General features: G+C 30.8%; 1 protein-coding gene across 1 annotated transcript in view; it reads right to left on the bottom strand.

The window, feature by feature from the left end:
- Nucleotides 1–15388, bottom strand: part of LOC145324214 (limbic system-associated membrane protein-like) — a 38672-nt gene that overhangs the window by 10386 nt on the left and 12898 nt on the right. The window contains exons 6-17 of the mRNA XM_080166839.1: nt 13385–13476; nt 12843–12934; nt 12236–12332; nt 11796–11879; nt 11452–11513; nt 10320–10454; nt 9167–9248; nt 8486–8549; nt 3440–3504; nt 2990–3044; nt 2659–2809; nt 2148–2204 (exon numbers count right to left, since the gene is read on the bottom strand). Coding sequence (XP_080022965.1) covers nt 2148–2204; nt 2659–2809; nt 2990–3044; nt 3440–3504; nt 8486–8549; nt 9167–9248; nt 10320–10454; nt 11452–11513; nt 11796–11879; nt 12236–12332; nt 12843–12934; nt 13385–13476 — 1036 coding nt within the window. The remainder of the gene's footprint in view (nt 1–2147; nt 2205–2658; nt 2810–2989; nt 3045–3439; nt 3505–8485; nt 8550–9166; nt 9249–10319; nt 10455–11451; nt 11514–11795; nt 11880–12235; nt 12333–12842; nt 12935–13384; nt 13477–15388) is intronic.

Below are 15388 nucleotides of genomic sequence, written 5' to 3'. Positions count from 1 at the left end.
TTTTAAATTCAGTGAGTAGCTCTTTTCATTAAGCCCTTGGTGTTGAATATTCTATTGGATATTACAATTCCTTAGTTGGTATTTAAGAAAGATGTTTCAAATTTATGTAAAGAATCGCATTGGCAATACAAATCTACTAAATGATACACATTGACCGCCAACTAAGCTTAGATGGCTTTGAAAATGTTATGATCTAATTTTCTTGGGTAATGTGATTGTAATATACATGAATTTCTTAAAAGACATCATGACTCATTATCGTTTACTTTATAATCCATTGTAGACGAAGTCCAGTTACTTATTGCATCGTAATACAGACAGCCTTCCACGGATGTCAAAATTAAAACTTATAGGGTTAATATGAAACCAGTATCGTTAGCCCCGAGGTGCCGAAGGCTTTCTCAAACAAAACCGGTATTGATTCTATAATTATTTTTTATAATTCGTGGAAAATTGTCTGAAATATGTTGTTCTTCATGATTTTTCAGTAAGACTGAGAACCGGTTCTAATCCAGCGGATATTACTCGGTTTCGAAGCCATACTGCTTATTTCTTAGGTTTAAGAGAGAATTTATAGTTTTTAGAGTTAGCTATAACCATCAAAACTCCTTTTTATATACCTTTCCTTTTTAATGATATACAGTAACATCAAGAAATGCATTTTGATTAGAGATAAAAATAAACATAAACATACTTACAATATGCATAACATAAATAAACTGGTTTATTGAATACTTTGCTTTTAGAATTTTGGTATTCTATATCAATGTCGTCAAATAACCATAGGTTAAGAAAATGTATGACGCATAAATTACTACTTCATTGCATTATTATTGAAAAAGTTTGGACTCTGCAAGTTGGTATGAGTTAAGATTTAATATTACCAAAATGAGCTAAGGAAATTATAAAACTTTGGATACCTCAACTTTTAATTTTAGTTTTAAAAAGGAAAAGCAAATAATATATTTTTTTCAGGGCGGGCCAGAGGAATGAGAAACTGTCCCAATTTTGTATAACTTTAGTGGAACAAGTTCCAATTACGTCATATTTTTCTTTCCCGAAAAAGGGAGGGGGGGAAGAAAATCTCTTCAAAAGAGATTGGGAAAACCCCCTCTTCTCCCATCTCTTTTTTCTTCCCCCCTTCCCTTTTTTTTCTTTCCCCCTTCTCTTTTTCGGAAAAGAAAAATATGACGTAATTGGAACTTGTTCCGCTAAAGTTATACAAAATTGGGACAGTTTCTCATTCCTCGCGGGCCATTTTAACTAGAGGATGGCGGTACAATCCCCCTAGACCTAAATTTGAAAAGCTTCGATGCAAAAGAACCAAACCAGTTTAGCAAGAATCTTTGGTGCAAATGTGCAAACAGACTGTCAAACATACCGTTAAGTATATATTTAAAGATATCCGTAAATATATACTTTGTAAATCCTGTAAGATTTGCTTGATGTATATTTTAATACCCTTGTAAATGAGAAGCAGAAAATAAGAAGGTAATTACGATAATTAAATACATAAAATAAATAGTAAAATATAAAGGGATCTTGATGGATAAGACAATTGCCGGTACATTTCTATATAATACATCCCAAATGAGGATACACAACTGACCCTTTTGCAGATTACAATTAGTGGTTGAAAAGTTTAGACACTCAACTTAATTCATAAACCAATCAAATTTAACAAAAGTCCCCAAAATTGTAAAGCCAACAAATAAGAAAACGTTATTATAAAACTTTGAAGGCCAGTGTAATGAGCAGCCAAATGTCCCCTCCCACCCTAAAAATATAGTAACAAGTCTTTGTTACTTAGGTAGCGAAACCTAAAGTATAAGTTCCCGCTGCTGTTATGTCAGGTGTGCGACATTAAATGTAAGAGAGGGGAGGGGATGCCTCAGCAGAAAATCAGCGGCAACGCATTATCATACACAGTTCAGACTTTCAGAAAATGGTTTTCCAATCAAACAGTTGGTTGCCCCGGGTATTTGAACAGACAAGGAGATTTTTGGCTGCTCTTAGCTATCCTTGTTTGTTGGACTTGACGTTTGAGTGTCATAAAAAAACAGGCTCGCCCATTTGAGGTAACTGACCAACAATCTAGTCATATAGTAGTTACGCTTCTCGAACTAAAAATAGGTAAACATCAATACCTGTAAAATATAATGAGATTTGGGCCGCAGGTTTTTCAGTATGTACTCCATATCTTTCTAAAATATTTTTTAAATATTAATTTTATTTAGATTTATCAAAATGGTTGTAAGTTTTATCTTCAAAAAAATCTATTACAGGTTATTTTTACTTTCAATTCTAATAAGTTCACTTCTGTCTTATGATGCTTATAAATTAAGAAGGAAAATATGGTGTGTAGTCATTTTTCTAATATTGTCCTCTCCCTCCCATTATAGCTGTTCATCGCATTGTGTTACAAAGAGCTTTCTACGGACAGTAAAATAAAAATCATAAGATTAATTTATGTTTAAATGGCCCCTAGAAACCGATGTTCGGCCTAACAAAACTGGTATTAGTAGTATGATTTTAATTCTAGTATTTGTGGTAATATCTAATACACGATTTTTTGGTGTGGCCTAAAACCGGTTCTAATCCAGCTGATATTAATCGGTTTCAAAGCCATATTGGCAAAGAATTTCTAGATATTTTTACCTCAATGTTGAGATTAAATTCTCTGGAGATATGCCTATGTCCTGCGGAAATATTCAATTTGACACAATCATTATCCAGGTGGTGACCGCCAGGCTGACCCGCACCACTATCCAGGTCTGTCCTGTAGCCCGTCCATGCATCGGTTCGGACACTAAATAAATTATACTTGTAAATACTTTTATCTTTCTGTTTTTTACACAACTTATTTTTACCACATCAATCAAGCCTTTTTTGCCAGGGTGATGTAAACACCTCCTTTCTAAACGACTATGATTTAAATCAGTAATGTGAACAACCATAAAAGTAAAGCACAACATGAAAATAATTCTACCTGTACTGATATCTTCTTTCTTCACATTCCAACGTTGTATATGTTTCTCTTCCTTCTAAAATACAATTTTTCGCTGATAATGGTCTTTAAAAGTATCATAGTAGACGCTTGTTTAAGGAGGAAGAAATAAGACAAACAGTCAATATTTTAGAAAAATGAAATAGCTGTATGTAAGAAATAATTTTGTTTTGAATGCACAGGAGCACAAAACCTGCCTCCATCCTCTTATTTTTGAAATGATGGAGGGAAGTTGTTTTTTCTCTTGTGCTTAAACTCTGCGATGGACCCTAACAATGCGGGGCCTATACCTACGGTGCCCTAACTTGTACTTACTTATAGCTTATTTTGCTTATAGATTATATTATTGTTCATGCGATTATCACAATGTTGGGGGAAATTTTAGAATGGACTTACTGCACGTAATTATAGAATTGCTACGCTATCACTTACCTGAATTGTCTAGCATATATTGGATTTTATGACCCAGGATAGCAAACGCTGATGTTATTCTCCATCTGAAAAATACACATTATCAAAGCTTTCCTAGAAATATTCTTATTTTTTGTAAACTTTCCCGCAGCTGTGCTTCTTTCTTTCAAATTCAGGTTTTTGTAGCACCTTAGAAAATATTTGTCTTTTTTAGGAAAATTAACCTATCTTTCCCCAAAACAGATACAAAACTTTTCAGTATGGCTTCGATTAATGTCTTTTGAATTAGACTAGGTTCACAGCCATATTGAAATCCCATGTATAGCATCGAATTACAGTCAATTATCCACGAATATTTTTAAAAATCATAACATAATTACCAGTTTTGTTATCTGCGGATTGCTATCTCTAAGAAGATGCAATAAATGACACTTATCATTTTTTTTAGAACACAGACAAACAAACAGTTTGAGTCAAAAGCAGACATATAGACACACCAAACCTTATATTTTTCATAAAATGCTTATTCAATTAACATAAATGCCTAAATATTTAATGATGATATTCTAAGTTGAAAATGATATTGAGACCATAAATGACCAATTGAAAAACAATAATGGACAGAAATAATAATACTGAAAAATTTAAAATTTATAAATTATATTTTAGCAAGGATGACAACATACATAAGTAGCGAAACACAAAAATGATTTAAATATGGGCAAAGTGATTTAAAAATATGTTTAGTGGTCATAGATCAAGAATAAAATAGAAATTTACAAAACCCTTTGAAAATATCATTTTAAATCATGATTTACAGACCGAAGGACCAAGTAAGGTATATATGAGATGATCATTGGTTTAGGGAATCTTGAAGAGCATCCGAGAAAAACACATTCCAAGACTTCCCTAATTTGGCTGCTGATCTTTTTTTAACTACTTTATCAATAACTAGCGGCTACTTCTCTAGAGGCCTCTAGGGGTACTTGAGGGGGAAAAAGTTGAATTTGATAACCATTTTTTTATTTCAGATTTAAGAAGAAAACAAAATTTTTGGGAAGAATTTTTTTTTCAGGGGGAGGGGGGGCTGACGCTCCCACATTTTTATTATATTTTTAGGATAATTATGCCAAAGCCATGTAAAAAAAACTAGTCCAATTGAAGAATGATGTATTAATATCAGTTCAAATTTTACTCACAATTTTACAAGGATTAAGCAGCCTCAGGTTTGTTTTTTTTCATTCTCATTTTTTGGGTAGAAACAGATTTATACGATTGTACACGAAGTCGAGAAAAAGTGTCTTTTAATTTAAAGAAGGTGTATCAACTTTTTTGCTTTTTATTTAAGATAGCTAGCCGGTTCTTTCAGTAAGTAGTAGATGTAAAATTTTTCATAGAATTCAGATATGCAATCGGTTTTTTTTGTAGACCTCTTATTTTTTAAGTAATTTAAGTTTTTAAAAAAAATAATTAAGTCGGTTTTAAGGTACTAAAACGCAACAAAATAAAAGAAGAAAATGGCCAGTATGAACAAAAATAGTAAGATCTTTAATTTGACACCTTACTTTTAAAATTCTGTTGAGTAATTATTGAAAAAATCTATTTTTTTAACCTCGGTTTAGTAAAAACTTTAGACCTAAATATTTTCTCAAACAGACATAAAAAACATGGGTTCATATATACCTTTAGAATCAGAAAAATATTACGAATCTATTCTAAGCAAAATTGAAAAAGTTTTATAAAACTATAATAAAAAAAAAGTTTATTTTAAGAATCATAATTTTCGGCTTTAAAGGGTTAGCTTGAACCAAACCTAAACCAAACCTAAACAAAAGACAATGCAATGTAGCAGATATTTTTTAAACACAAGAAACAATAATGTATTTTTAACTGCATTGTTTTGAAGTTTATAAACAGACTGATGCATATTTGTTCATAATTTTTCATTCTTTACATGTTCTTTAATATCAATATATTTATTGTAGTATCTATTGTATATATTGTATGAACGTTCTCCTTTTTTTCTGGCAAGTCTATAGGTTAATTTTATAGGTTAAGCTTCCCGATTCGTCAATTTTTGCGATTTGTGATTGGCTAGTTTAGTAGTTACAATTCTTAAAATAAACTTTTTATTTTTTCTATTTTTTATTACAATTTTTAAAAACTTTTTCAATTTTACTTAGAATGGATTCATATTATTTTTCTCATTCTAATGGTATATATGAACCCATATTTTTTATGTCTGTATGAGAAAATATTTAGGTTTAATGTTTTGATTAAACCGAGGTTAAAAATATTGATTTTTTCAACAATTACTCAACAGAATTTTAAAAGTAAGGTGTCAAATTAAAGATCTTACTATTTTTGTTCATACTGGCTATTTTCTTCTTTTATTTTGTTGCGTTTTAGTACCTTAAAACCGACTTAATTATTTTTTTTAAAAACTTAAATTACTTAAAAAATAAGAGGTCTACAAAAAAACCGATTGCATATCTGAATTCTATGAAAAATTTTACATCTACTACTTACTGAAAGAACCGGCTAGCTATCTTAAATAAAAAGCAAAAAAGTTGATACAACTTCTTTACAAACTAATGGTAAAGATTAATTTTAATTATCGTAGCCAGATAAAGTATTAAAACTATTAACTAGAGCTGTATTGATATGTTTAATATGTTATATTTAAAAAAAAAAAACAAGGATGACAACATCCATAAAAGCGAGGTACTGAAACGGTAGGACAAACGGACATTAACACTTGTATAGTGTCAGAACTACATAATCCGAATATAAATGTATAAGATTCTAAGCAAAATTGTAAGTAAATTTGTTGAAAAACTGCTTGAAAAACAGAATAATGTTTATCGACATACTTAAATTTTTAAATTGCTTATTCTTAATTAAAGGTTTTTCTTAGCTTTATTGCTTACATAAGATTCCAGTCCATACACAATGTAGGAAGAGAAACTTCTTCTTAAAACCAGGTGTTTAGCAAGATTTGTTACTCTATCAATACAAACTTTTTGCGGGTTTTCAAATGCAATATGATAAACAATAACAATTAGATATCTGTTAGAATTAACATGCTACTTTGCTGTTATATTAATGTGTCTGATTACCTTTAGAAATAATCTTTGTTATTATAAAATGCATTTAAATACATTGATTAATTGGCACAAATTTATCAAGTATAACATTTTATGTATCAATAAAGAAGAACAATATTGTGTTAAATCTATAATATTCATTATTTACAAAAGGAATAGTTTATTAATAAATTCTTAATGGAATGTAATTATTTATAAATGTTGATTATTAAATGTATTTGTTGTTTTGTCCCAATAAATATTTGAATTTGAATTTGATTTGAATAAAAAGAACATTATTGTAAGTGATTTTCTTGCGAAACTGCGAAAATACAGGATACTGTTTCAGGACATACTTACATATTTAAGACTTGATTGTAAACATACTTTGTTCTAACATTGTACCATATTGTAATAGGAATCAGTATTTCAAAATATCAGAAGAATATGATGATTATACATATCACATGAAAAATTGTTTTCAAAAAGGTTATAAACATATCACATGAATAATTGTTGTCAAAAAGGTTATAAACAACATGTTTGAAGTTGACGTACAGACATTCTGGTAACGATTATAGAGTTGCTACGCTGTCTAAGTCGAAAAGAGATTCAGTGTTATAAGAGAAACTGTTGAATTTTTAGATATAATTTCCTACTGTATAACTTTGTTTGTCAATCAAACTATTGTGAAAATAAATAGGATTTACTCGGCTGCTAACTTAGCTATGCCTTTCAAAAGTCAAGGAATGATTTTTTTGAGCAAAAAACTACTCTATTACTGATTTTTTTTGTCCTTCTGTTTCTTAATGTCCATTGAAATTGTTATTATTACTGTGATAAGCTACAAATGGCTTCTATCATTGTAGTTTTGATCTATATTATTCCTATATCTTAAGTTTAAATGTTATTTTATTTGATGTGTTAAGAAATGTGTTTTACCTTATACAAATCATTTTAATAGTACTACTATAGTTGAATTTAAGACTAGATATGCCAGCTTGTGTGCTGTTATACCACCCTAGCTGATTGGCCTAGGGAACCAAACATGAGATGAAAGGACAGTACATTATCATTTCTGTGTGATTTTCTTTATAGATAGATGTTTATGTGTGTGTGTTTGTGTGTTTGTTTGTGTATGTGTGTGTGTGTGTGTGTGTATGTGGCTTACAGAAGATTAGAAGCCGCAAAACCTTAAAGCTCACTACTCACGCCTTATAGCTTGGTTTCTGTGCATCTTATCAGGAATATAAAGGGATAAGACAATGGCCGATAAATTGATGTAAATCTCCAATGTTGATATACAAAATTACCCCTTTTGTAGATACAATTAGTGGTTGAGATGTTTTGACAATTAACTTAATGAACCAGCCAATCAGAGTCCCTAAAGTTCTTAAGCCAATGAATAAGAAAACGCTATTATAAAGCTTTGGAGACTAGTGTAATAAACAGCTCAATTTCTCCTGCTCCCTGGCATCTTATGCTGGGTTCAAAGACAAATTAACAAGAGTAAAACAGTTCAATATAAAACTGGTTTTTATGTAGAAAATTTACTATAATCCTACTACTTAACTTAACTTCAGGAATCATACTTTATTTGGATATAAATCTATATGTTTCAAATTATTTACATCTTCAAAACAAATTCAAACATCCAAAATTAATGAATTTAAAGCATACTATTTTTTGCATAAATTCTTAAATACCAAGCAGAATAATACTTTCCTAACTGATTGCTTTAATATCACTGTCAAATACATGGCTGCTTAGATCTAAAAATTGATTTAGAATATAAACGTAGATATTATGACAGGGGAAAAACTGTTGTCAATTTAGGTGGGTATTTCCCCTGTCATTTAGTGGTCACATGGTGAGGGGAAATCGTTATTCAGGCCCGCTGCGTGTTTCACTTTATAAGAGAACATGAAAATCTGGTATAAAATCTAAGAAATAATGTATCCATTAATCTAAAAAGACTTGCCTTAATTTATATTCATGTTTAGACTGCATAAACCCTGGCAGTAACACAGGCTTCACTGGGCGACCTAAAAATATGAAAATAAATATTAAATTTCTAGTTAAGTAATCTTTAGTAAAATTAATCTATTGTTCTATGTATGTAAGTTCGTATCATCTATGTAAAATGATTATTCGTTAATAACTAGCTAGCTGCAATATTTTTACTAGCGGCTACGCCCCTAGATGCCTCTAGTGGAACTTTAGATGTTTTTGTTTGTTAAAGTCTCTACGTTACTTCTTTATGTTACGTTAAATTCTCCCATATATTTTAAAAATTTTCGATTTTTGTCATTTCTCTTGGGAGGGTTGTTGTACCCTTCTTCAAAATAGTTATAAACCTTCCCAGAACCCATGAAAATCTACCCTGTTCAGGAGAACCCGATCGGTTCAGCGGTTAGCGAGATCCTTAGGTACAGACACACAGACAGACAATTAAACAAACATCCTGTTACTTTAGTATATAGATAGCGAAGTAATTAACTTTTAAAAAATTTTCTCTTCTTTATTATGACAAATGAACATCTGCCTTATGACTTACTTTGTCGGTTTGTCTAATCCATGAATTTTTGTGTTCTTATAAATGTTGTCATCCTTATTATAATAATCTACTCACCAATCTGAACTATAGAAATGAAACAATTACCTGAAACCACTAGGATCTGTTCCGACACTCCCAGATTATTTTCAGCCCTGCAAGTATAGTTGCCTAGGTCCTCCTCTTTTACCTATCAAATATCAGCATTATTTTTCTAGTATAGCTTCGAAACCGATTAATATTCACTGGATTAGAACCGGTTCCCAGCCATACTATAAACAGGTTTTAATCTAATAATTGTGCTTTTTTATATCCGCGGAAAGCTGTATATAATACAATGCGATAGATAATAATAAACTATTCTAGTATGGCTTCGAAACCGATTAATATCTGCTTGACTAGAACAGGTTCTCAGCCATACTGAAAAATCATGTATCACCGTACTACGGACCTTTTCTACGAATTTTAAAATGAATACCAGTTTTGTGAGACCGAGCCTTTGGCCCCTCAGAGCTAACAAAACTACTTTAAATGTTACAAATTTTCATGTTAATATCCGCGTAAAGCTGTCTATAATACGAAGCGATAAATAACTATTCTTATGACTATAATGCATTTTTCAAGCATAATTACAAGTTTCAAGCTTTCTATAACACTTATAAAAATACTTTAAAATAATTCTTCATTTAAACATATATAAAGAAGTATTCTAATTTGTAGTTTCTAGAATATTCTTTTCCAATTGTATTCTGAGAATCAAGTTTCTAATAATTTTAGTAAGTAAATTTCATAACTTAAATACAGAGATATAATAAGAACTTGTAAATTATATGGGATAATTTACAGTTCATCTTTATAACAAACATGTATGACAACATCCATGAAAGCGAAGCTCTAAAACAATAAAACAAACGAATATTAACACTTGTAGAGTATTAGAACTAAATAAGCAGAATATAAATGAATAATTCTAAACAAAATTTGACTAATTTTTTTTGCAAAACTTCGCTTATAAAATTTTGCTTTGTTGTAAATTGTAACAGGAATAAGTATTTCCAAACATTAGATAATTAGTATCACATACAAAAATTATTGTTAAAAAGCAACATGTTTTAAATGCATGTACAATCTTTTTGGTCATCAAGATTATAAAGTTGCTACGCTTCCTTAATAAATACAAAGATTGAAATCGGTAAGACATTTTGCATTCAAAAATTGCTAAATTCTTATATTTTTTTAATTTTGCTGCAAATTTTCTTACCTTGTGTATAGAGAGAATATATTGATTGTTATGAGTTCTTGTGAGATTATAATTTCTATCTCTGGAACCTAAAACTTTTCTTCCCTTTCTCCAGTTCACATCCGGGGTGGGTGAGCCATGGACAATACAATTCAACTAAAAACACAACTCTTGTTAAAAGCGAAGCTTTTCTATAATTAGGATCGGTCCGTACGTCCGTTCGTTAAAGTTAGCTCTTTAAACAGGTTAGAATTGTCCTATCGATTTAAAACTTTGCATGATGTTTCCAATAACAGTTAGTTACGACTTAGAAAGCATAGCAACTCTATGATCGTTACCAGAAAGTCCGTACGTCCATTTAAAACAAGCTGATTTTTTTTTTTTTTTTGACAACAAAGTTTTGAATGTTTAAATTATCTTATTTATTTGAATTTTTATTACTGATTCCTATTACAACAAGGTATAGTGTTATAAGCGAAGCATCTCTATAATCAAGTCATAAATACGTCAGTATGTCCTTAAACACTAACAGTAACATGTATTTAATCAGTTTTGCCTCAAATTTACTTATAACTTTGTATAGACATATGCAAATGCATTTATATTCAGTTTATTCAGTTCTTACACTCTACAAGTGTTAATATTCGTTTGTCCTTCCATTTCAGAGCTTCGCTTTTATGGATGTTGTCGTCCTTGTTTTACTATTTTCCTATATACAACGATCTAGATTTCCCTTCACTTCAATTACCTCTTTTGATTCTCCTTCCATTTTAAGTGATCATCAAGAGATCCCAAAAGCATTATCTGCTTTCAATGGGATGAAATAATTTATCGCCCAAACAACCATTTGATTGCAGAACCTTTGTCTGGAAGTCAAAACTGTGTATGATGATGAGTTGAGCCTTTTACACGCTAAGGCATTCCCGATACAATAACTATAGCAGAAATGAGTACCATTTTCATTATCTCTAGTATGATGCAGTGTGGTCCAGACTTGCTATCATTTACGCTAATGCCGCAGGTTAGATTTCCCATTAAAGTTTATAGCTATAAAGCAAATTATACTAAGACAATTCCCTTGAGACCAATTATTTAAGGATTTGCTTTAAACTTTTTTACAAAAAGAAATAATATTTTATGCAATACATAATACCTGCAAATTATGCCCCATTTGAGGAATAAACTCCTGGTTTTCAACAGTTATGCTGGGTGGATCTATAGTTTAACAAATTAGTATTTACTATTGGAAACATTATGTAAATATTAGCATAATTAATCCAATTTGCACTTGTATATTTCCTGTTCATGATAAAAATAAAATATATAAAACTTAAAGTTTAATTTTATAAAAGTTTTAGAAAAAAACGTATTAGAGTAATAATTTTCTAAGGTAAAATTAGCTTTTACTTAAAAAAAATAATCAATAGGTATGAATTTTGTGATCTACAGTAATTCAAATCAAATTGCAAACTCTTTATTGTTATTAAGTTTACTTACAATCAACAATAAGATAGACTTGATCAATGACAGGTTGCTTATGAACATTATCAACTCCATTGTCTGCTATACACTCATATACACCTTATTTAAACACAATAGAATCAATAGGATGTAATCATTGCTTTTAATTTTTAGGAAAGGTAGAATTAAAGTTATTTTCGCAAAATATTTTTTGATAGAAAGATAGGTGTCATTTATCTTGTTAAGGAAAATAGCCTATTATGTAAAGTGGTAAGGTTTTTTTTTGTGTTAAGCTATCAAATGAGTACTCCAATATAAAGGAAGCTTCAACTAATTCTTGGGATGGTTTAAGGCTATTCCATTCCCCCTTTCTTACCGCTAGAAGCTAAGGGCACAGCCGATGATCATATTCAAAACAGTGAAAGGGTCACATCATTTCTTGATGTTTCACAAGCTTTTGACTGTATACCATATACCTGCATCTGACTGAACAAGATTGTAAAGAATGATTCTGTGTCCAATAGTATTCACTCTCAGAGGAGATCCATCTTGTCTTCTCCATTGTATCACAGGCTGAAAATATAATAATGAATCTTTTCTCTTAGAATATCAATTATCCTTGATCACATTGGTAATGGCGCTAGTGTAGTGGTGGTAATAATATGAACTACATACCTGAGGGTTACCATGGGTAACACATTCAAGATGAACATATTCACTTTGGCGCTAGTGTAGTTGTGGTTCTAATTTGAACTGCATACCTGAGGGTTTCCATGGGCAACACTTTCAAGATGGACCTATTCACTGTGGCGCTAGGGTAGTTGTGGTAACAGTTTGAACTACATACCTGAGGGTTACCATGTGCAACACATTCAAGATGGACCCCTTCACTGTGGCACTAATGTTGTTGTGGTAATAATTCTAATTACATACAAGATGGACGTATTCACTGTAGCTCTAGTGCAGTTGTGGTAATACTTTGAACTACATACCTGATGGTTACCAAGGGCAACACATTCAAGATGGATCTCTTCACTGCACTGTGGCGCTTGTGTAGTTGTGTTAATAATATGAATTACCTACCTGAGGGTTACCATGGGCAACACATTCAAGATGGACCTCTTCCCTAATGGATGCTCTTACTTCTGGCTTCCGTGACACTATCTTTGGAGGAACTGAAAGTTTGAATTGAATGTTAATGTGTAAAATCCATTTAGAGGAGTTAATATATTTAAAGGAAGTTCATCAAATGATTGTTTAATTGGCACCTAATTTCCATACAAAATGGTGGATTAATGCCATATAGTGACAAAATCTAGTTAATATGAATTCTTGTCCATTATATATGTGAACCTTGAAGTTATGATTTATTTGAAACAACGTTTAGCTTTCACTAATAACTTTTAAAGGAAACCTGCAGGAAAACTTTAAGCATTCTACCTTTGTGTCAAAAAAGCTCATAACTTTGATTCTAGCAAGTTGAATTCAATATTTAAAAGATTTTCAACTCATTAAAAGAGTTTTTTTTTAAAGCTGGAGGCTCTAAATTTAGGGTCAAACTGTGGTAGTCTTTCATCAGTTACAGCGGTGTATTTCCTTCAGTATTCCTATAATAATATACTCACTTAGAACATCAAGAGTATGAGTGAGAATCATAGGTTCTTTCACATTGTTTACTTGGCACCGGAATTCACCAGAATCTCGGGGCTGAACATCCCTGAAAAGTATAATAAGGATAAAATTAATTGCTACTTATCACAGTAAATGTGGGTATGATTCTTGCCAAAGGACATGTCAACCTTAAGACACTAAACTTTTTACCTGTCACTGCAGTTTTAGATGTATAACTAACTAACTAAAAAAGAAAGACAGTTGTCAGTGTCCAATGGGTATTGACTCAAAGATATTGTTATCTATTCCTAAAATGAATAATTCCACTGCCAAGATCTGGCGCTAAGTTAATGTTATCAACCATCCCTTTCCACTAAGTAATCTTAGAAATTATTTGCAATATAATAGAAAATAATACTATAATACTATTAGTTCACTCACTTAAAGTGATTATCGAGCACTAACACCCCCTCCCCCTTTTTCTGAAAAATTGAAAAAAGGGTGGAGGGGTAATTTCTTTTTTTCCTAACCTCTGTGGTATCACCCAACACCCAATCTAACCTAACGAAGCCTGACCAAAATTTATAAAGAAATACAAGAAAAAAACTTTCCTTATTTAATTATTTCCAAATAATAAGTGCAATTATCTATATATTATCTAATACATCAGACATACTTTAATTATATATTATCTAATACATCAGACATACTTTAATTGAATAATGACTGATACAGAAAAGGACAATTTTAATTGTTCTAAATTCTACATTATTTTAAATGGTTTACCCCAGTCATATGTGAAGTTTCAAATATTATTTTGACTCTGTAAATGTTCAAGTTAGGGCAATAAACGGCTAATTTTCGTTTTATTTGGGGTCCGTGGGAAAAAGTCTGATAATATCGGGTGTAAGGGGTTTATTATTATATTTCCATATACGAGTATATACTGACCCTTGTCCGAGAGGTGTGAAATAGTCCAAAATATAGGGGATATAAAATATTAAAATTCTGTAATATCTCACTACCCTTCTGGACAGAATATAAAATATTTTTTAGCTAAATATCATGTGATTTGCATGATTAGGAATCACGGAACCTTGGCATATTTTCTAGAACTTTCTTGGCTTTTTTTGTAGCTTAACGTTAATTAAAAAATACCGAAATTATAAGAAGCAAAAAGCGGTGCATATTTTCTAACCCTGTCGGGTAATCATTAAAATTTACTTTACCTAACCTAACCTAATCTTCATAAGCTACTGTGAACGTACGATGAAGCCCGCAACTTCGTTTTTCTTTCCATGATCCTAATTTTCTACTAATACTCCATTTGCAAAATATGCGAATTTCCCAAAACTGCTTCTGATAAAAATTGTTTTAATACTTCTTTTTTATATAAAATAAATATGATTGATATTATTTTGTTTTATTATCTTGATTAATAGCTTTACTAGGGTGATAACAGATATAGTTCAAGGAGCTAAAGGTATAAGACAATGAGCGATAAATTGATGTCTATCCCCAATGATGATACACAAAATTACCCCTTCTGTAGATTAGATTTAGCGGTTGAAACGTTTGGACACTCAATTTAATGAAACAACTAATCAAAATTCAATAAAACTCTAAAGTTGTTAAGCCAACGAATAAGAAAACGCTATTATAAAACTTTGGGAACTTGTGTTATTTTTTTGCTAAAATTATTAATCTTCCTTAATAACTATAACTTTCTATTATCACCTTCCGGCTTGTTATTTGGGATGTGTGGAGTGGAAAATTTTTAACAAGGATGACAATATCCATTAATGCAAAACATTAACATAAACGTATAAGTATATTTAGTATAATCAAAATTATAAGTAAGTATTCTGTCCGTCTGTAAAACACGGGCCAAAAGCCTTCATAGCCGACGCCAACATATATCTTTTATTTTAATTAATCCATTTACGGTTTACCCTTTTATACAAATTATAGAAAAGCTTCGCTTAGTTAGAAGGGGAACTTTTATCTATTACCATATG

This window comes from Acartia tonsa, chromosome 7 (genome assembly GCF_053477335.1).
Source record: "Acartia tonsa isolate MP-2025a chromosome 7, ASM5347733v1, whole genome shotgun sequence".
Classification (NCBI taxonomy): domain Eukaryota; kingdom Metazoa; phylum Arthropoda; class Copepoda; order Calanoida; family Acartiidae; genus Acartia; species Acartia tonsa.
This window is presented reverse-complemented; position numbering and strand designations above follow the sequence as displayed.